General features: G+C 39.2%; 1 protein-coding gene across 1 annotated transcript in view; it reads right to left on the minus strand.

The window, feature by feature from the left end:
• LOC121084473 (splicing factor, proline- and glutamine-rich-like) overlaps window positions 1-22,560 on the minus strand; it is a 48,610-nt gene that overhangs the window by 6,553 nt on the left and 19,497 nt on the right. Inside the window, 1 exon segment of the mRNA XM_040585936.1 lies at window positions 6,938-7,009. Coding sequence (XP_040441870.1) covers window positions 6,938-7,009 — 72 coding nt within the window.

Raw genomic sequence — 22,560 nt, forward strand, 5'->3', positions numbered from 1 at the left:
AAGTTAGTTTAAACGCTTCCAAATAAACTTTTTCACTTCTCAAAGCAAGTGAGAATACTTAGTTTTGGGTAACCAGAAGACAACTAAGGACTTTTAAGAAAACAGAGATGTGACTTCTTGGGTTGTTTAATTTAGGGTTGGTTTTGGGCGGTTTTTTTGTTTGTGGTGGTTGCTTTTTTGGTGGTGGGTAGAACTGTGATATTTTAGTCCAGGCTACACAACTTCCTCTTTTACTGCAAAGAGGGGAGAGGGGGAGGGAAAAAAAAAGCCTGCAAGAATTATTGAAGCAAGTCCTGTGTCCAGCAGTCAATTATTCAAACAACTGAATTTGCTATTTCTGGTGGCATATTATCTCCTGTATTTCTTCTGAACCTTTATAAATCTACACCCTGAAGTGATTTACTACTGGCATATAACATGAGCAGAATTTTGAAGAACTCTCTAGCATTCAGGCTTTCACTCCTCAAAAAAGTACTTAAGTATTCCTAAGATATACTGCATACCTTTACAACTTGAAATGATACTGCCATTTGCTGTCTATTGCATGTTGAATTTCCCTATGACTACTTAGCATTGCTATTTTTCTGTAGTTGATGCTTCCTTTGATGTTAGGCTGTTAACACCCAGTTGTGAAGTGCTCCTGAATACCAACCAAGTGATTCAACAGCTTTTTTATCTAAGCTATACACATGATATAATTTCTTAGGAATATGGCAGAGTTTAAGACTAAGAGTTCTGACTCAATATAGCATAACAGAAATGAAACCATACCCCATCCCAGGAAGTTTGCCGCAACACTCATCCACTTGCATAATAAAAACAGTAAGAGAAGAAAGGTCAAAAGGGCTTTCCCATTCAGCATTATTAGTAGTGTGCTATCAGCTCTGAGCAACCCCAAGACCCCATAGCCCTATTCAGTGACACTTAAACAGAGGAGTCATTATTTCTTATACTCTAGATTTCTATGCTTAGGGTAAATCACTTTTCTTGGGACTACATTAGGTCAGAGAGAACTTCAATCCTGAAAGGAAACCAGCCAGAGAAGACTAATTTACCACCTAAAACATCTTTTTACTGTTTTTAGCAAGTTCTAACCATAAACTGCTTCCTTAAGAGTATTAGAAATTGAGAGCTGAAGCCCCAGTTAATGCTCTGATAGTTAAAACTGTAGAATTAAAAAAAAAATAAATTAAAAAAAGCTGCTTATGCTACAGCTACAGAAGTATCACAGACAGCATCTCTGCTGCTCAGAGGCAATTTATTCCAGATTTCAGAACACAGATTAGCTTTTAAATAGCCTGAAAAGCCCTTCCTATGGAAACCGACAGCAGCATGTTTTGCCATACACTTCTCAGAGACTCAAGGGCTGAGCAGGTTACAGGGGATACCCAAGGAGTTTGCTTTAACTCCTGCCACCGAAAGTCCCTAGTACAGCTCCACTAAGCAAGTCTCAGCAGAGGCAGCTCCTCCATACAAGTCAGGAGGTGACTCCATACAAGCGCAAGAGTGACTCCACGACACAGCCTTGGGACAAGCAGTAATTTCTGCCTAGAAGATCGGGGGAGCTCTGCTCTGGCCCCAGTAACAGTCATATAGCACTGAGACTCTTGAAAGTGCCTCCAGCTTGCCCAGGAATGCCTTGGGTGCCACCTACACAGAATGAGATCTGTGATGACTTGCTTCAGATAAATTAAAAGAAGGGGGAGAAAGGAGAAGGGGAAAAAATGTTTATTGGGTAGCATTTAATTGGAAGCATGCACAAAAATACAGAATACAGGGTAGCAAACATAAGAGACCTAACATGGGAGTGTCTGGGCCCAGCTCCTAGGGACCATTGTGTGTATTCACACAACAGTGTACTCCAACAGTCAGGAAAAAAAATAAATCCGAAAAGGTCAGGAGACATGTAATAAAGTCTTAATTCCTGCATTGTAATTCAATCATACCGAGTCTCAACAGCTGCACACTATTTCTGCTCAGTAAGTTCCAAAATTAAATTCCACAATGAGCTAAAAGGAGGCAAGCTGCATCAGGAGAAGTTCAGATGAGACAAGAAGAAAAGGTTCTTCACTGAGAGAGTGGTCAGTCAGTGGAACAGGCTCCCCAGGGAAGTGGTCATGGCACCAAGCCTGTCAAGAGTTCACGGAGCGTCTGGATGATGCTCTTAATCATACGGTTTAGTTTTAGGTAGTCCTGCAAGCAGCAGGGAGTTGGACTTGATGATCCTGATGGGTCCCTTCCAACTTGAGATATTCTGATTCTAAATAGTAAAACTGCAGTTACATGGTGAAGCAGTAAGCTGAATATTAACCAGATCTGAAGGACTATATGTCAATAGTCCAAGTCCCCACAAAGTTAAAAGAAATAACCAACAACCCCCCACACACAAAATCTAGAAATGTCCTTTAACAAGCATTTAAGAGTCCTTCTGTAAGTCAGGAAGTGAACTAAGTAACTTCTGACATTAACCTAATATAACAGACCACAAAAAACATCACACGAAGTCCGATCACCTGTCTCAACAAGCACAGCTTTTCAGGTCAAATGTCTTTGTGATGAGAAAAGTTTACATATTTTCCTAGTCTGTTTAAAAGTGACTTTTTGAAAAGTCAAAACAACCCTTCAATTAATGTCTTTGAATTGAAGGTTCATTGGACAAACAGAATTAAACAGCTCATGTTGCCCTCAGCAGTTATTTACAGGTGGAGAAAAATAGCAGCTTTACCTTCATAAACAAACTGGCAGGGCTGAAATCTCAAGCAGAAAAGTTTACTGAACAAGCCATTAAACCAGATTCACAACTCAACTTTTTTTTTAAACTTACTCTAACAACTGTTGCAGTAAGACTACTGTGTGTAAAGGAAGGATATTTTGGAAGAGCTCTACACTGAATTCTGCTCAATTACAGTAAAAAAAACCTGTCATTGATCGTTTGCAGATTACTACTACCTTCATTGAAAATTTTAAGTAATTTTATGTCCACTGTGGTAGAAAAGATACCACTTTATGTTGCATCAGGACAGGCAGATTATTTACATTCATTGCTAATACATACTATTAGACTTTAAAAAACACAGGATTGCACAAAAGCTTTTAGCCCCTCAATCCACCCCGATGCTATTGCAGCCAGCCACATTAAACAAGCCCTAAGACAAAAGATAGCAAATAAATAGGAGCCAGCTCTATTTGTCTTAAAAAATTGTCAGCTATTCTTCTTTCTTGCCTTGGATATCAGCATTAATACAAAATAAATGCATGCTGGTAGAACATCGCTAACATAATCAGAATTTCTACCAAAATATTTTACAGTGAGTGCCAAGAACACAGAAAGTCCTTAACCTCCACAAACTAAGAATGATTTCAACAAACCCACTTTCATATGGACGACAAATCAATTCAAGAAGCCCTACTGAATTGCAAACAGAATTTATAGGCAAACCTACAGCAATATATTTAGAGCAACACTATCAAAGGAGATTGTTTTTAACTTGTGGCACAAATGGGAAGTAAAAGTGGTTTCAGTTGTCAGAAAGACATTCATTATTCTTCATGTATCCTCACTGTGACTGATTATTCTTTCACCCTTGATGGCTCCCACATTACCCTACTGTTGGTATCTGGTAAGCTCTGCGGTGAAAGCTTTTCAAGTTGCTCAGAAGCATTTGTAACTTCACCGCTTTCTACACTGGTTAAACAGACTTGCCCAAACAAAAAAATCCTTCTGAAAGCACACATTAAATGCTGCGTATTTTTTAACACCTGTTCCCTTGTTTACTAGCAGAAACATTTAGCACTGGTCAAAACAAAACAGAACTTGGTTTTATACTTCTTGCAGTACATCTGAGTTTACATAAACTTCCCAGACAAAGCCAAAGCCATATGTAAATCCCTAACACATGTATTATGGCCTTACTCAATACAATATCTCTTCTGAATGAGGTCCTCACTTCTAAACTTCTGTAGGTACACAGGTATGGAGACAAATAGAAACAAACTTTCCTGCTCTTTGCAAGTTTAACACATACTAAGCAATTTGCACTAAAAGGCTGAAATCGTTACCAATGAGATTTTAAAGATTCTCCCCACAAGGAAACAGAACATTGAAAGATATGTCAGCCAGACAAATGCTACTCTTATAAGAGCCATACTAGCCACAACAAAGAGTTCTCAAAATTAATAAGAGAATGACAGGTATGCATTTGCTTCCACTTTGCAAACATAATACTGGAGGTGTTTTCATATTTATTAAAATTAGCACAAAATGCAAAACCTGTTAATCCACAAACACTGCAGTATCAGTGCTGGAACAGGGACTCTACAACATGTTAAATCAGCTTGCTTGGAACATCTCCCCATCATAATTACAGGGGAACAATTGTAAGTTGCATGGAAAGATTTTTAAATCTTTAAGCATGCAGACAAGTTCAAGCTGCATATGAGAGATAAAGCTATAAAATAAAAATTAATAATTATCAGAGATTATATGCAAAAGCAGGAGAAAATTATCAAGATCTTTTCCAAATGACTGATATGCTGGAAAAATAACCCATACAAGAAAGTTAACATAATGAAAAAGAAAAGCTAATACAAGAAAAATAGGGCAAACACTGAAGTGTTTTATGTCCTTCAGTGTCTGTGATAATGGACAGCTGAAACATTACAAACAAAAGAAATACCACCTGGATAAAATAGGCATACATGTCCTATACAACCATTTGGACTAGTCTGCCCCACACCACAGTCCAGCCGGTTTAATATTTCTATCTTGGTACCAGTCACACAAGACCCATACACTCTGCCCCAAGGGATGAGGGGTCTGGGCACCACATTCACTTTTCAGCATACTCTCAAAGTTGGGAGCTTGAGCTGAAACCTGGGTCAGATCTAAATCATGGCACAGCTCAGCAGGCTCTTAGCTCATGTATTCCCAGACGAAGGTTAATGTTGGAATCAGTGAAATCCTGATTTAGCGCAGCACTACCCCTGAGCTGAAAAGCACTTCTTGGTCCTAAAGGAAATGCTGATAAGATAACCACCACAGTTGCAGACCAAGAGCTGCTTTCTAGAATTACCCGGTTTCACTCAGCGCAGTGATCCTGTTAAACTTCTCTCTCAGAGAGAGAGGAGGGATGATGGGGTGGGAAGGGAAACTGAAGTAGGGAAACCGACAGAGGACCCCTCACTACTAGGCTAACAAGCTTTATATTCTTCTGTACAGTGCAAGCTATGCACTCGCATTTAGTGACAGACATATATTATTTATTCATACCATATGTGATCAGAATAATCCAAGGGGTTAACCTAAAAATTACTACCAGATAGTTACAATGTGGTTCAAAACATGTTGATAATACAGTGCTTTGGTACCTCAAATTGTGACATACCATACACACCACAGGTTCTTTCTCCTGTATACGGAGGGACATGCATTTTCAAACTGGGTATTTGGGAAGGAGGCTCACATGTTTTAGTTTCAGGAGCTGCTATTTTAAAGCCAGGCAACAAAGCCCTTTAAATTAACACTCACAAATAGATGTACTATAAATGTCATCTTTATAGGAAAAATGGCTACATGAAGTCAAACGCTGTTATCACAATGTCATTTCTGACAGATGCACATTATTAACCACTACCAGTCTTCAAAACTTTCCTACCATTGATCTAGGTTCAGCAGAGCAGCAGAGTAACAAAGTATTTTAATATTCGCTATGAACCCTTGTTATTAGCAACAGCTACACAACATGACTTCACAAAGTTACACTCCATTGCTTATAAAATTTCAACAAATTAACTGGCATGTGAAGATTAACAAAGCTTCTGTAAATATTTGGGTTGTAAATGCTTAATGTTTCCTTACTGGCTAGGATGCTGCTTCTTTCCGTGTTCATCCTTGGATCCAGCTGCATCACCCCATTACAGGCTAAGAATCCCTTCCTGACATAAGTTTACTTAGCCCTGTACCTCAAATCGTAGCAGTAAATAGTAGGGCAAGGATTCAAGCTTTATAGAGGGTATATAGTAAAGTATAATCACAGAGGAAAACTGAATGCATACTTAGTTTACAACTTTATGGATGTCTTCCCCCGTATCAAAGACTACTATTTCATTTACAAAAATCAAATATTTGAGAGGTGAGCTGTACGTCTGGTACCTATTACCAACACACGTACGCTTTAGCTATGTCAAGACACACTCAGACATCCTAAATTCTCATGTTCCCTTATGATTGCCTTCTAATAGTGTAGCTCAATGACTTAGTAGCTGTTTACCAGCCCAAAAGTCGTCATAGCTCTTCACTGATGATCTATACCTGTGAATCACAATACATCCTTAGTTTTATTATCATACATTGTTTTCACTGAAAATTAGGCCTCAAACACCACAGAATAATTACAAGCACTTTAATGACATCTTCCAAAGCACCTGGACACTAATCTTAGCATGCTTAGCCACATTCAACTTCTAACCCAGATTTTGTTAAAGCTTCCTTTTTTTCTATCTCTCCAGGCTCTGCAGTATCAGATTTGAAGTTCTAATGTTTGCACTACCACACTTCAAATAGTCTTTATATAGTAAGAGGTACAGACACATTGTATTACCAGTTGAAAAGGCAAACAGACAATGTTTAACATCCCACTACAGCAAAGAGGCTAGTCTTTTACTCCTACTGTGAGAGAAGGAATTCAATCACTTCGTATTCCTATTTAAATACCCATGTTATCCACTGCTACTAAGCCTTTTATCTGGTAAGCTAGTTAATTAAAAAAACCAAAAACAACCAAAACCAAAAAATCAGTAACATTGCATGAACTACTACTTGCTTTCAGTAGATCAAAATACCTTGTACTCCTTGGCCTAAAATACTATGGAAAACAAAGAAACATTCCACAAGCAAAGACACCTAAGGAAGTGTTTACCAGTTGGTAGAATCGTTTACCAGTTGGTAGAATCTTCTTGCAGTCTTAGAGAATTCCCTCAGATTACCGATGCAGCAGCTTGTCTTCAGAATCTGAACAAATAGAAAAATCTCATTAAACATAAATGATACACAGTATTTCAATTATATAAGCCAATGCTGGAGTAAACCAAAGTTAAACCTGTAGTGTCGAGGAGCCTACATAATTCTTTAGGAATGCAAATAAAACATGCTGGCTTTATAAACAGTTGTGATTTTATGGAAGTGACATTACCAGCAAATAGAGGTATCCTTACAAACTCTTCTGTGAGTCAGTAAGGCAATTAGCTATCCATGATCACAAGCATCAGAAATAGAGCATTGCATCTGAGAATTACTGAGAAGTTACACATAGTTACTGCAGAAAAAAAAACCAGAGCATTACATCTCTGCATTACTGAGCAAAGTTACACATAGTTGCACCAGAAAAAAGTAGGTCTGGATTCAAGATTTATTTACAGTGTCATATATATTGCACACAGCTAAAAATGCTTCACTGCTACAGTTTTCATCAGTTAAAGCCAAATTTGGCCAATGGCAGTTTTTTACCTTTCTGAACTTATTCTAGAATTACTTAGATCTACTTCAAAACTAAGTTTCTTGTTTTGAAAACTAGCATATATATGTATGGCCAGACAGAACTGCATTTTCTAGGGAAATGTGGTACTGAGATCTACTGCAAGCATTCCAAGGGTGTTTTCTTTGGGGTAGGTTTATAAAGCAAACAGTCTACTTTTTTTGATGCAGTAACTGGATGAACTGGCCAAAACTGCCACTTTTCTGTTGTTGCGGACGGTTCATAAGCCTCTTCCACTTGGGGCTTTGTAGGCTGCTTCTATTTCAATTCAATTCAAATACTCGAGTGTTGTCACTCAACCTGTCTCCAGTAAAACCACTGTTGCTCTTACTTCAGGTATTGTTTCCAGTGTCATGATTCCACCCTGCCAATACATCACATCTCAAGGTTTCTTTTAAGGAGTGATCTTCCATTTTGTACAGCAGTTCTCTTTCTGCTTTTACAAAAAAAGTCAAGCACATTCTGCAATGCATCTGTTTTTAGCATAAACTTGTTTCAGAAATATAAAATCCCTGTCATGTCATTGCAGATCCAGCTGAGATGCATGAAGTATTCAGCATTAATTTGTATTTAATCAGCTATCAGCAGCAGCCCTTACATCAGATAATCCTGATTAACAGGCATTTAACAAAAAATATTCTGCTTTGCAGTGAAATTTCTAATCACAAAGGCCATAGTATTACTGATTTGTTCCACCATGGGAAGGGTGGAGGGAAGGGGAAGAGCTACACAATATCGAGGCTGGGTAATGATTTTAGTTACAGTGAAAACTATCACATACTACCCACTCCCTCCTGCCCTGTCTGCAAAAGAAAAACTTGCAACCTGAACAGCAGCTAGGAGAAGAGAAGGCAAGGTCTCCAAGTTACCATGCAAAATTTAGTTGACAAATAAAATCAAGGGCTCCTATTCAAAGCTACACTGAAGCAAATAGTTGCAATAGAGAGCTCAGAAGTAAAAACAAAAGAGAGTAATGTTAGTCAAAAATATTTTTTGCCACTTTGTGTCAAGGCAGCATCTAAAATAAGCAGGTGCTTGGGAAATTAAGGTGGTTTGGGGTCTGGTGGTTTGGTTTTTTCCCCTGCAAATGTTGTATGAAGTACTACTACTCTCTCTTGCAGAAGAGGAAATCTAACAAACATCCAAGAAGCCTTATACACTTTGCTAAAGCATAGCCTTCGCTTTAACAACAGTTCCACTACCCTGTTTCAGTCCCTTTCATTGACAGTCCTTTTGCCAAGCATCCGTATGAAATTAACAATACAGTTAAAAATTTCTGAATGGCAGCCACATCGTCTTATCCTCATGTGCTGCTCGGTAAGTTGCTGAGCAGAGCAGCACTGTCCCTGCCTACATCCCAATAACAGCATTTGAAAGTTCTGTCAGCTGAGTGACCAATTATGCAATTGCAACATGCAGTTTCCTTCAACACTCAACAAAAATACTTCCTCCTGCCCTGCTATATTATAGTATGAAAAGCTTCCTATTCAGTACCAGAGAATGGGTTGGTTTTTGGGTTTTCCCCCCCCAGGCACAACTGATCATTTCATTAAACGGAAAAACTGGGTTACACTTCCACTGGACCAATGCACATATATATCACCATGATGCCAAATTTCAGTGTTTAAACTTCCTCATAACTACCTGGCATAGCATGCAGGATTTTGTTTTACTGAAAGCAGTAACTACGTCTGCTGGAGATCGTTCTGCCCCTCTGGTCCCACACTGCTCTGCACCGCTGCCTCTCCTGGCTGCTCAGCATCTCCCCTGCTGTAATTCCTCCCTGACAGCCCATTCCTGCCGACTGGCCTTCAGGTGAGAAAGGGAAGCAAGTGCCAGCAACTACAGCTGCACACTACTTCCATATGGGAAAAGTCAATCTGGCAGAACAGCAGTAGGGACAGTGGACTGGAGGGATCATGGAAGCATCCACATGCACAGGAACTATGTAACATAGTCTGATGCGACGGGAGGAACTAGAGAGGAAAGGGGCTGCTGCACAGGCACGCTTGCCAGGAGTGACTGGGCAGCACTGCACATCGAAAGGACAAGGGGCACTGAAGCAGGGGCACACACAGAAAACTGCAGACGTGGTCCCTTTGGAAGATCTTCCCAGCTTTCAAGGCAACAGTTCCTTACATGTGACCTAGATTAATCTGCTTCCGTTGACAAAACCTGAACTTTATTCCTTTTTAAATAATGGATCTCCTGTAGTATAAATAACAGAGCTGAGAAAAACTAAATTAGCTGCTACCTTAGTTTTCAGTCAATATTTGTTCAAAAATTAATTTTCTTTACTTCAATAGACCTTTGTGGAGTAAATTAACACTTCTTCTTTGACAGGCTAATGAAAATAGCAGGTGAACAACAGAATAGTAAGCTCATTCTCAGGAGATATCCTTGCTTGCCCTCCACACGCTGCGCTGGCATAGCTTTGTAGGATGATGAATTCAACAGAAGGAAGCAGACAATAAACCTACCTGTATATATCCATTGTTATATTGATATATATATCCCTATAACCTATGGGTACCTGCTAGTATCCATAAAGATAACTAAGTGTCAGAAGGCTTATGGCAGCTTATAACGAATTCTGTTGCCAGACATGTAACAGCACATAAATTGAGCAGTCAAAATAATCCCTGCAGAGCTTCTGACAGGTTACTCTTCACAGTAAGGCAGCTACCAAAAAAAAAAAAAAAAGGCACAAAGCAACATATCCAGTGTCCTACAAAAGTCCAGGAAGTTAGGGACACTTCACCTATCCATTTAGCAACCATCACTGACTTCATGACTTATTTAGGGAGAAGGTGGAATTAAACTCTGAAGTACAGCACCTGATTAAATCTTGTTCACCATACAAAATTCATGCTTAAGAAAAGCGTTAACCATAAAGATGCAAAGTCTTCTGTGAATCGCACAGTGTTAATTTTTCTCTGGCATACCGGTTTCAACAGGCAGAATCACAGCCACTGCTCCCCAAGCCTCCAAGTTTTGCACTCATTCGAGCTTCAAGGAAGAATACTTCTGAGAAATTTATTAATGGCTATGTTCTCAGAAGAGAATGATAGAGCCAGTAATTCAGAATCACAGAATGGTTTGGGTTGGAAAGGACCTTAAAGACCACCTAGTTCCAACTCCCCTGCCATGGGCAGGGACACCTTCCACTAGACCAGGCTGCTCAAAGCCCCATCCAGCCTGGCCAGGAACACCGTCCCACGGATGGAACACTCACAACTTCTCTACAGCACCTGGTCCAGCACTTCACCACCCTCAAAGAATTTCATCCTAACATCTAATCTACATTTCCCCTCTTTTCATTTAAATCCATTCCCCCCTGTCCTTTCACCACATGCCCCCGTAAAAAGTCCCACTCCAGCTTCCTTGTAGACCCCTCTAATTACAGGCAGGCTGCTCTAAGGTCTCCCTGGAGCCACCTTTTCTCCAGGATGAACAACCCCAATTCTCTCAGCCTTTCTTCCTAGAGAGGTGCTCCAGCCCTCTGATCATCTTCATGGCCTTCATCTGGGCTCTCTCGAGCAGGTCCATGGCCTTCTAATGACGGGGACCCAGAGCTGAATGCAGTACTCCAGGTGGGGTCTCATGAGAGCTGATGGGCAGAATCACCTCCCTTAACCTGCTGGCCACGCTGCTTTTGATTCAGCCCAGGACACTTGGTTTTCTGGGCTGCAGGTGCACACTGTCGGGCCATGTTGAGCTTTTCATCCACCAGCACCCTCAAGCCCTACTCCCTAGGGCTGCTCTCAATCCATTCTCCACCCAGCCTGTATTTGTGCTTGGGGTTGCCCCAACCCATGTGCGGGCCTGTGCACTTACTTGGCCTTGTTGAACTTCACAAGGTTCATACAGGCCACGTCTCAAACCTTTCAAAGTCCCTCTGGGCAGCAATCCTCTCCCTGCAGCATGTTCGCTGCACTGCTCAGTTTAGCACAGTCCGCAAACTTGCTGAGGGAGTTAATAGATTTTACGGAGAGATTCAGCATATTCCATGCAAGACTGTTTGCTAAAATCTTGTAGCAAACCAGCTAATTATTGCCAGGTACAGCAGTTTCTACGTACAGGCTTCAAGTTATCTTAAATAATTTTCCAGTCTTTGCCATCATCAAAGCCAGACTGCCACTCATAGCCCAGGAAAGCCCTGTGTCAGAGCTGGCTGTAAGTCTTCACAAGCAGGTAACAGGGAGGACTCAAGGCTGAGATCCAGAGGGAAACAGGTCAAAGCCTTTCCTGAAATCCTGCACAACCCGCGGCTGCCGAGCCAATAAACCTGTACTCCAGTTCTCTGCCTTGCTCCAGTCAGACAACTCTCCTCCCAAGGATACCACCAAGGTGACCAGCTGGGGTGGCCTCAGATGCCATTTCATTTCCTCTGTGATTGGCAGCTTACACAGCATTTTCTAAAACCCAGATAAATGTAGATTTCACAACTTAACATGCAGTTTATTTCAACTCAAAGGCTTTCTCTAAATTACATCTAGGGCTAACTCCACCTAGCCTATATACCCAACACCATTTTATAGATATGAAGCATATTTAAAATCACGTTGCACACATCATCTTTGCCTGTGCTTGACTTTGCTTAGCACATAACATAGAAAGCGCAGAAGAGACAGCAATAGGGATTTTAGGTGATATATGCTCCCCAACACAGGTCACAATAGACTGTTATCAACAACAGCCCATCCACAGGTTAAGACATATCTGAAAAGCAAAGTATACAAAATGAGTAAAAAAATAAATACCATAAAGATAACTAAGTGTCAGAAAGCTTATGGTATCTTATAAAGAATTCTGTTGCCAGGCATGAGGCAGCACATAAATTGAGCAGTCAAAATAATCCCCGCAGAGCTTCTGACAGGCTACTCTTCATAGTGAGGCAGCTTAAAAAAAAACCACAGGCAGAAAGGAACACATCCAGTGTCCTACAAAAAAAGGAAAACCTATAAATACCAGAATTCACAAATAGCTCCATGGCAAACAAAACTTGAGAAATTTATCCCTTACTAAAACAATACGGACTGATTTTTTCCCTTTACCAACATATATTGCCAAAATTTTAATTTTCAGTTGAAAGAGGGAATTCTCCTGTGATTTGAGGAATTGGTGGTCACAGAACTATTAGGAAACCCCCAGTAGTTCACTTCTACACAGCTTAAAAACTAAGTTCTTATTCCTTTAATTTCAGGACAACAAAGAAAGGGAGTGTTTTAAGATTCAAATAATGACACTGGAACTCAACAGTTTGAGCTTCAATTGTACCTCATACAGTTAATATCAGTGATGCTATGACACAAGTTAAAACTATTTGCTTCCAAAAGACTGTCCGGCTCTGCTTCCGTGTAACACCATAGCACTGAAGACATACCCTGATAATTTTCAACATCAAATTATTACTTTCATTCACTAGAACAAGATCAGTTATACGACTTAACTGTGATATTCCTTACAGGCTTGAGCTCAAAAACTTCAAAACATATTCATGTACCAGAAGCTAATTCTCTGAGTAAATTAAGATTGTCCAGTTAATTAAGAGTTGCAAAGACAGAGATGAAAGAGACTCACACATAACCTACTCCTGTCCCCACAGCAAACATTTGGCACAGGTTTAAAGAATTATCAGTCCAATACAATGCATTAATTGAAGTGTAATTTACCAAACTGACCAGCTTTTCCTCTGTTAATTACTCCGAAGTCACAAAAAGGATTTCCAACTGCAAACAATTACTTCTGTCAGTGCCATATCTCAGTTTTCAAACACTGGACTTGGTATTTTGAGCTCAGTAGTGTCATATGGTTTAGCAACTTCCCTTAAAAATACAGGCTTTCAAAAGAACCAAGTATTACAGAAGGACTGAATCTTAGAAGATGACTACACTTACCAGCTTTTAAAAAAATTATTTAATTACAATTGGGAATAGTGTGTGCTCCAGATTCAGAAGAGCTTGCTCACATTTCCAAAGTCTGACTATCATCAGACCATTTCTCATCTTCAAGCCCTCATTCACCCAGCATCTTGGAGCTCGAGAACCTATGCCTGTATTTATTGTAGAATGCAGCAGTAGGAAGAATGTAGCTCTTATGTAGGACAAAAAATGAAACTGCTAAATACCCATTCCATTTAACCATACAACAAGCACATTCCTTGGTTTCAAAAACAAATGTGGAAGCCAGTCAAATTACTGGCATCGTAAGACAGACTGTTTAACTATGGGCAGTCAAGAATATATTTGAGGCAAGACTTGAAAAAAACATAACCAATATTTTCTTCAGTTCCCTTTTAAAAAAGGGCTACTCCTTAGAGAGCAACTCAAGCCCTTACAGTAACTCAACTCAGAGATGAAAAGGCAGTACACAGAGGACGTGTTCTCCAGATTAGTTATGGAACACATTTCCATAGCAGGGTGAAAAGGGCAGGTACTTACAGTTACAGGCAGACTGAAAGAGAAGTAATCTTTTCCTGCTCCTGGTGACAGAATGTTGTTGATACAATATAAAGGAGGAGAACAATTAAGCTTGGCTCACCCAACCTATAAAAAGTTGGTCAGAAATGTGCAATCTTTGCAAAAGCTCTGATAATTTTGGCAATCAGATGTCAGGAGTAAATTACTGATATGTATACTTTGACTTGCAAACTTTTAGCCATATAGAGAAACAGGCAGATCTCGGAAGATTTCTTCATTCTGAAGTACAGATGCCATATTAACTGAGATACAGAGTCAAAAGATACATATGTTCACTCTTTGGATACAGAACACCTGACCAAGGGATGGGATTACATTGCAGAAACCAGGAATTAACCCATGGAATGAACATTAGGCCAATCCTTATTTTCCTACTCTCTACAGAGGCACAATAGAAGGAGGACCTTGTGTGACCAGAACCAGCAAACCAGTAGGACTGCTTTCAAAGAGCTACTTCTACTGTTAAAGGTACGAGCAATTTACATGAACTCTTCAATAAGTTAAGGCTTGTAATGACAGGATAGAAGCTGCATATCCCAACTACAAGAACTGTAGTAAGATTTCCATTGGACAAAGATTTATTGTAAGCAAAGATCAAACCTGAAGACTTTCCCACTCCATAATAATTCCTTCTTATCAGGTTCTGTTGTTGGTCTTTCCTGGATCAAGTCCTTATCCATAAAGTGTCTCAGCTTCAGCTAAGTGAAGCACCAGCCTGGCACACAAGATGTTGAATTAAAGACTCTTCAATAGAGGTTAGAGTTTTGTTTCCCTTATGCTACAATCACTAGGTTACTATGCCACCAACTGCCATTTAAAAACTCTGAAGGGGTAGGGGTGTGTGCGCGCGATATAAAGTCCTGGGTATGGATAGTTGGTCAAAGTATCCTTTTTTTCCTGTTCCCTAATGAGCTGGATTTAGATAAGCTTGTTATCTAGTCTGCAGAGAGGCAGGCATTACTTCCAGCTCTTAGCCACGTTTGCAGTACCTAACTTACTCTATCTGATGTGTAAATAGTTTAAGCTTTTAGCTTAAACAGCCTGAATGATCTTTTCAGGATCCAATATTTACTTTTTTTTTAAAAAAAAAAAAGATACTGCAGAGCTTAAGTTTGAAACCTTGAGTAGAAAGTCTTACCCTCAAGGTTGTCTGCAGACTATCTCAGCTTTTACATCTGCTTCTCACTAGAGACTTAGTAAAGGCAACTGGACTCCTATTTCTGCACAGGAAATATAATACATTTTAAGCTATTCTTACACTCCCACATCCTCCTGTTTATGTCTGTATTGAGAGAGCACAAGATCTTTGTTCAAAGTGTACTTGTAGACGACATCATCTCCAGAGGCATTTTCCCTACATTTAATGTGTATGCTACAACCTCAGTCAAAATAGGAGTGTAACAATTTTTACTTATTACCCCATATTTTGAGTCACAAAGGAAGCATTTAAGAACAAGTCTTATATTTTTCTTCTGAAGTGCAATAAAACCCACCAACATTCAAAGTCACATACATGTTCTAGAGGCTGCAACAAGGGAGTCAGTTCATCCTTTTCAAATGAAGCTTTACCTTGGAACAGCAGTCAAGTAGGGAAAAAATCCGAATTTTTTTTGTCACACTGAAACCCTTTTTTTGCTACTATGAGGCTACAAAGATTTGAAGACTACAGAATCTGAAGTACTGTTTTACATGGAAAAAAAAATGCAGCCACAAAACTTAAGTTAAATACCCACATGAAACAAAGGCACACAAAAAAAATTACAGAAAACTCACTTTGCAGAGTCATGTCCAGCATAATTCCAGTAGACACAAAGCTGCTCTACAGAAGTAAAAAGTCCAGCAACAGACATGCTTACATGGCAGCTTCCCTTCATTCACTTACCATTAAGTTTGCAAGCAGATGCAACAAGAGTTATCATCAGTACAAGCACTCCACATACCTCCAGGCATTGCGACAAAGTCCTAGGAGCACAAATTCCACCAGTAAAAGAATGACAGGGATAAATGGTAGTAAGAAGTGTAACCAGACTTGAAATTAAGCTGCCTGGCTTCTGCATATCTCCAAATTCAGACCAGGAACTCCATCTGCAAAGTGCTTTCAAACCATGTGACAAGAGTTGCTCTACAGGTGGAGCATGCTTTAGACTGCTCCTTCATGAGAAGCCCACAGGGCCCTTACCACAGTGTGCAACCAGAGCACAGTCAGTGCCACATCTGAGGTTTACCTTCAACAAATGAAAGGCAGAGACTCCAGAGCTCTTTAGAAACATGGCATGTGGAAAAATATTACATGAATTGTGTAACACAAGCCCTGAAGCAACTACCTGAGAGGAGGTTATAGCAAAGTCGGTGTCTTAACCAAGTAATGAGTGACAGGGCAAAAGGAAACAGCCTTAAGTTGCATCAGAGGAGGTTTAGATTGGATATTCGGGAAAATTTATTCACAGAAAAAGGGTTAGCAGGCATTGAACAGGCTGCCCACGGAAGTGGTTGAGTCACCATCCCTGGAGGTATTTAATAGATAGGTACATGTGGCACTTAGGGACATGATTTAGTGGTGGGCTTGGCAGTGCTAAGTTAATGGTTGGACTTCGTGTTGTTACAGGTCTTTTCCAACCGAAATGATTCTGTGATAAACAAAACTGCGTGCACACACACCATAGATGCATACCTTCTAGGAAGAAACTGGATCTATCACGTGATGCTGTAGTACTCATCTGTCCAAGGCCTATGATTCAGTGTCTAGAGAGATGTACAAGGCCTATGATTCAGTGCCTACAGGGCGTGTTGGATTTAGTACAGATGCACAGATTAACTGTACGCACATACGTGTCTGGCTGCTGACAGGAAAAGGCTACACACACACACACACAAACTAAGAGCACTGAAGAGAAGTTAAATCATCTGCTACAACAGGACTGATTAAAGCATTCTTGGCCCCAGATTCACACAGTGCAACTACAGAAATCTAAATCTCCGTTGTGACAAGTCTCAGAGTAAGTGAGGCTAGTTAACTTTCACAATAGACAGCATTTAGTTTGAGGCTCATCATACCTAGCATGGGCTAGAACAAATATTACCTACTATGGAATTATTTGCATTGCCATTCATGAACTTACGCAATTTATCAGGGACATTTCATGCAGCAAAGACACTGCCAAAGAACTGGACGATTTATGGATGTTCTTATAGCAGAATCTCCTATAGCAGCACCTTTCCAACACAGCATACATTTGCCAGCAACCCTTGAATACTGGAATATGACAAAAACAAGACAGAGAAAGTGAGAGTACTTACATAACGATAAATCTCATTAATAAAGTTATGCTTGTCACTGTGGCTACACTAGAAAATTACTCTTGCCTTACGGTACTGTGATGAGCATCATGGAAAGCATATTAAAACAGGCCAACTTCATAAACAGTAATGCAAAACCCCTTTGACTGATCAAGAAGCTTTCAGTAGCTTTTTTGTCTTTCAGTAAAAATTAATGTCGCTGGCAAAGATTTAGTAACAAGACAAATATTAACTGATTCAATGTCTTATCACCCAAATCTAGAAATGGATGTTGGCCTTCTGGGCCTCCATCTCCCATATTTTGGTGGAAATTCAGTTATTTGCTTAAAAATACAAGTACCAGCAAAAATAGAATTAAAAAATACCCAACAATGACTGAGATCTGGTAGATCTAAAGAATGAAAGTTTTTCATGTGGACATACTTTCAGTCAAGGTATCATCACAGCGTGGTTTCTAGAGTTCCATGGGCAATTATATCCTCGCTTTTATCTTATAAAAATGTTTTATTACGTTAGGCAACTACAGAAACTCAGTTTAATGTTGCAGTAAGTACAGAAACATGCATTTGATCCCCTTTTTTAACTACAGACTTCCTATTTCCTTTCAGGTAATTAACACTGTTACACCTCAGTTTCTTATCTGTAATGAGGCAAAACATGCAACACTAAGCATAGCAGGACTTCAGCCAGGTCTGTAGTCTTTGAATTCTGCTACAGCAAGAGCCAGTAAGGATGAATCTTGAAAGGGATAAGCATAGCAGTGGCTATTTACTGACCTTCAAGGCAGTCAGTGAGAAAACACTGGGTGAAGCACACGTACAGAATACTTGGAAAATCTCTGCACTACTTCACATTATGAACAGAAGTTGCTGAACCAGTACAGACTCCAAAAATCAGATACTGCATTCCTATCTGGCAAAGATATTAATGTTAAACCCCCATGTGTCAATCTGGAAAGAATGAAAGTTACTGTTTTACTACTGAAAACTTAAGCTTCTTAGGCTTTACAGATAATAAGAAGTTAACTAATCATTTGAGACAGTCCAATCTAATCCTGGGCATAATAAACAGTAACTTCACTTCAGTATGTGGATTATAGCTCTGCCCATAAAATCTTCCATTAAGACTATTTTGAATCAAAAAAACCCCATGCAGATGTTCCAAATTACTGATCAAGTCATCCTTTCACAGAGATTAAAAAAAAGGAAGAGATGCACATGTTTAACACAACATGCTTCAGGAGAAAAAAAATATCTAAACAAAACAATCAAACAAGTTTAATCCAGGCCAACCAACTACAACTCTGGTTATTGTTGGATTACTACAGTCAAGTGTCATAAAATGTACTGTAGTTAGAATGTACTTGTTAAAAAAACAATATTGAACTTAACATTAGGACAACTTTCTAAGATGAAAAAAATGAGTGTAAGAGTACAATTTGCTACTAGGTAGGTATTAAGTACTAGGTGTACTTAAATTTTAGAAAAAATTGTCCCATAGGGAAGCCTTAGATTCAAAGACAAATTTGTGGTCTTGGCAATGCAGAGCTAGACTCAAACCATTAATAGATCCACAAATTCTATCATATCTCATACACCAAGAGTCTGAAGAATAAACCACCCCTGGAGAGTACAACCAAGTCCTTGGTTTGTTGGTCAGCTAGAGTTTTCTCAAACATCATGCTTATGACACGACAGAGAACACATACAATAACAGAGAAATTATTGAGTAGTTCATGAGAACGTGGAAAAAAGAGTTTTCTCAAGAAACTAGGCAGGAAAACAAGGCTAGTTCAGAAAGGTGGTATCTCTCTAACTCTTAGGTTCCATGTCATGTTCCTAATAGATAGCAGAGGGCATTAGCAGCTGCACTTTCTTTGCCAACTTAAAAACCTGCAAATAAAATGTACCATTCCCACAAGAAACATGTCAAAACTTGTAATTTTTTTAATATTTAATGTAGGTATACTGAACTTGCCCTAGATGGTATCACATCCTACTGATACTGGAAAACAGCAGCAAACATGAAGAACACTGATGAGAACCAATTCATGCCAGTTGTGAGAAACACCATATTTGAAAGGCAGTTTCTCAAGCCTCATTCACTGCCTTTGCACACATACACTGCTCTATATAAGCAATGCACAACAGGAAATTGAAGACATTTCTTCATTACCATAACCCCCTGTACACACACTATCAAAGTTCTGATTATCATAAGGAATTACCAAACAGTATTTTACAGACATTTAGCTTCTGCCATTGAGCACTTTGCCCATAATAGGAAAGAGCTGCTTCAGTACTCATGTCAAGGATCACTATTCCAAAAAGGTACATTGGGATAGCGCCAAGCCACTGAAACAGACTTATTTCAGAAAAAATAACCATAACTCTTCTACTAGCCAATAAAAGCTACTACCTAGAAGGCAGTGACTCTCAACCTCCTTCCAGCTGCAGCTCTTTCTACGTTTAGTCATAAACCCATACTCCGTAAGGCCAAAGGCAGAATACTTAAGTTTGAGATGTCTGTATCATTCATAACAGCTGGTGAATGCCAAAAGGGATCATTCCCCAGCACTCAAACTCAAGTAGAATTAAGGCATACCTATGCATAATGAAAAAGACACAAAAACTGAAAAGGACAAGTGTACTTAAGTCCAGACAGGGGCAAAAAAACAAAACAGGGTGGGGTGGTGAAGAGGGGGAGAAAAGAAAAAAGGAGAGAGAGAGCAGCCCACTGATGGGTAAACCTGATCTATTCCACTCTTCAGAATGCTTCCATTGATGAAAAGTTTTTCTGTATGGTTGCTGTACTCTAGATTACACTGGGCTCCCACAAAGCTGCTGTCTCACACACACAAAAGAGCAGCTCTAAAATTCCAGGTTTAAATCGAATTAATTTTTTATACTATCAATTTTATGTATATCAAAGTTCATTTGTGTGTCCTAGTAAGTAAATAAAATGCTTAAATATGGGATATGCATTTCACATCTTAAACCATTTTAGTTTTCCAATGGGGGAGGGCAGCGAAGTAAAGAACCTGAAACAACTCGCGCTCTTCACACAGGAATTACCCTATACTTAACTCAGCCACATCAATACCTTTCACAAGTTGACAGTCAGAAACGTGTTCTACAGAACAATGTCACAGTTCAGTATTTTAATCTGAATTTATCACTGCATTTCATCAGATATCAGAACTCCCCAGAATAATTTTTAACAATAAAACGTCTTGAAAGGTTAAGAAACAAGTTTTTAGTAAGATGTATTATTTGTGTCACTGTTCTTGATTTTGAATCTATTGACAGCAAATTTCATCTGCCATCAAACTGCATGTTTACGGACCCCCAACAGGCTTCCCCGATATGCAAGCATTCCTATCAGAAATCAATAAAGCACCCAGAAGCACTGCAACACAGTTCAAAGTCAGTACTATAAACACCAATGCCAGCATGCAAATTCAGTTTTCAGCCTTTTTCTTAGCCTGTAGCCCTGTGTTGAAGAATAAAAACTTATTTTTGGCCTGTTTACACTTTAAAAATGCTTAACTCTGTACTTTTAGGAAAAATAAGCACTTCTACAATGACTGACCTTTAAGACTGTTTCTGCTTACAGAAATTCTAAACAAGTCTACTTTCCCCTCTTTACAAAATAAGATACTCAGAGACTGAAATAGAAACTATTTTAAGTTAGAGAAACCAAAACCTGTCCATATGCCTAGATTTCTTTTTACCATTTCTGAAGGCAGAGAGCAAGCAGTTCCAGATGCTCAGCCTAGGAAAGACGAAAAAACCTGTCCTAAAATTATCCAAGTAAAAGAGACCAGGCCAAAATAATACACTACTGGGAGAAATCTCTGCATACGGAAGCAAGTTCATCAGCAAATTATTCAAATATGAGGTCAACTTTGAACTTAACTGAGGTGCTAGGGAGAATGAAGAAGTATCTGCAGCTACTAGCCTTGCTCTTATAAATCTCTTAACTCAGAACTATTCAAAATATTAATTTATACAGCTGTATTGCATTAAGGTTAAGTGCAGGCAGGCTTTCAGCCTACCACTGTTACTTGACTAAAAGGGGAAGTTAAGCAAGACCTCTACTATCTGCTCTGTCAGTCTAGAATAATGTACTACTAGTCTTGGCAGTTTATTCCTTTCCATGGCAGAAAGGAGATAAAAATCTACGACTGCCATTCCTTGATGCTTTCAATGTTGAGATAGCATACAAACTACAAAAGGAATTTTGTTGTACATATATGAACAAGCATCTGCAAAATAAAAATGTGAATGAAATACCTCCTTGTAGGTGAAGGGAGTTTCCCATTATACCCTAAAGTACATCCAAAACTATTATTAAACAAACTGGCACAAATGTACAGAATTCAAAGGCAGGCATCTACACAATCAATCCCATGTTACCTATGAATTCATACTGACTGCAGAGATTGTCACAAAGATCACAGGATTATATCTCCAAACGTATTTAAAGCATTTGCCTTCACAATTTTGATGGAAGAACATCCTTTGAAAGGTATGTGCAAGACAGTAAGTGGTTCCCAGCTTAAAGACCTGTTCTGTTATCATACTGGAAAATGCCCATTTCTCTTCCCCACAAAAGACAGATCAGTTAGCCTGAATGACCAGGGTTGTTTTTTTTTAATTTTTTTTTTCTTTTCTTAGAAAGCCTAAAAGCAGGAATGGAATTTCATAAGATAGTTACAGACATAACCCTTTCAGATCCCACATGAGTAACTTGTCAGTGACAACAGTTTATTGAAGCTGGATTAGCAAGAATTATTGCCACTTCTTTACAACCCTGATAACACCAGAAGAAAAGCATTGATATACATTGACTTAAAAACCTGAAAGTGAAAATGAACATAATGAACCACAAACATAAATGAGAACTGCTACAAATGTATTTAAGCTTAGAGGGAGTAACTAGACAAGAGGTAATGGTAGGAGGCAATATTAACAATTTTATCACCTGTCTCCATTATCTCCCGGGGGAGACAGGAAGACACATCTTTTATTGCTGTTCAAGACAAAATGGTTAGCTGTAAGAAAGGCAGCAAAAAAAAAAATATTTGTAAGAACTGGGAGTAGGGGAAGCCTGTTGTGCCAGGAACAGTTAGAGCCATGCTGTAAATGAAAACAGAACTGTAACTGGTTCCAATAAAGCAGCTGTAGTTACAGGTTATGTAGCAGCCTGTCTTTTTACTGAACTCAAACTTTCATCAACTTCTGTGT

This window comes from Falco naumanni, chromosome 3, assembly GCF_017639655.2.
Source record: "Falco naumanni isolate bFalNau1 chromosome 3, bFalNau1.pat, whole genome shotgun sequence".
NCBI lineage: Eukaryota > Metazoa > Chordata > Aves > Falconiformes > Falconidae > Falco > Falco naumanni.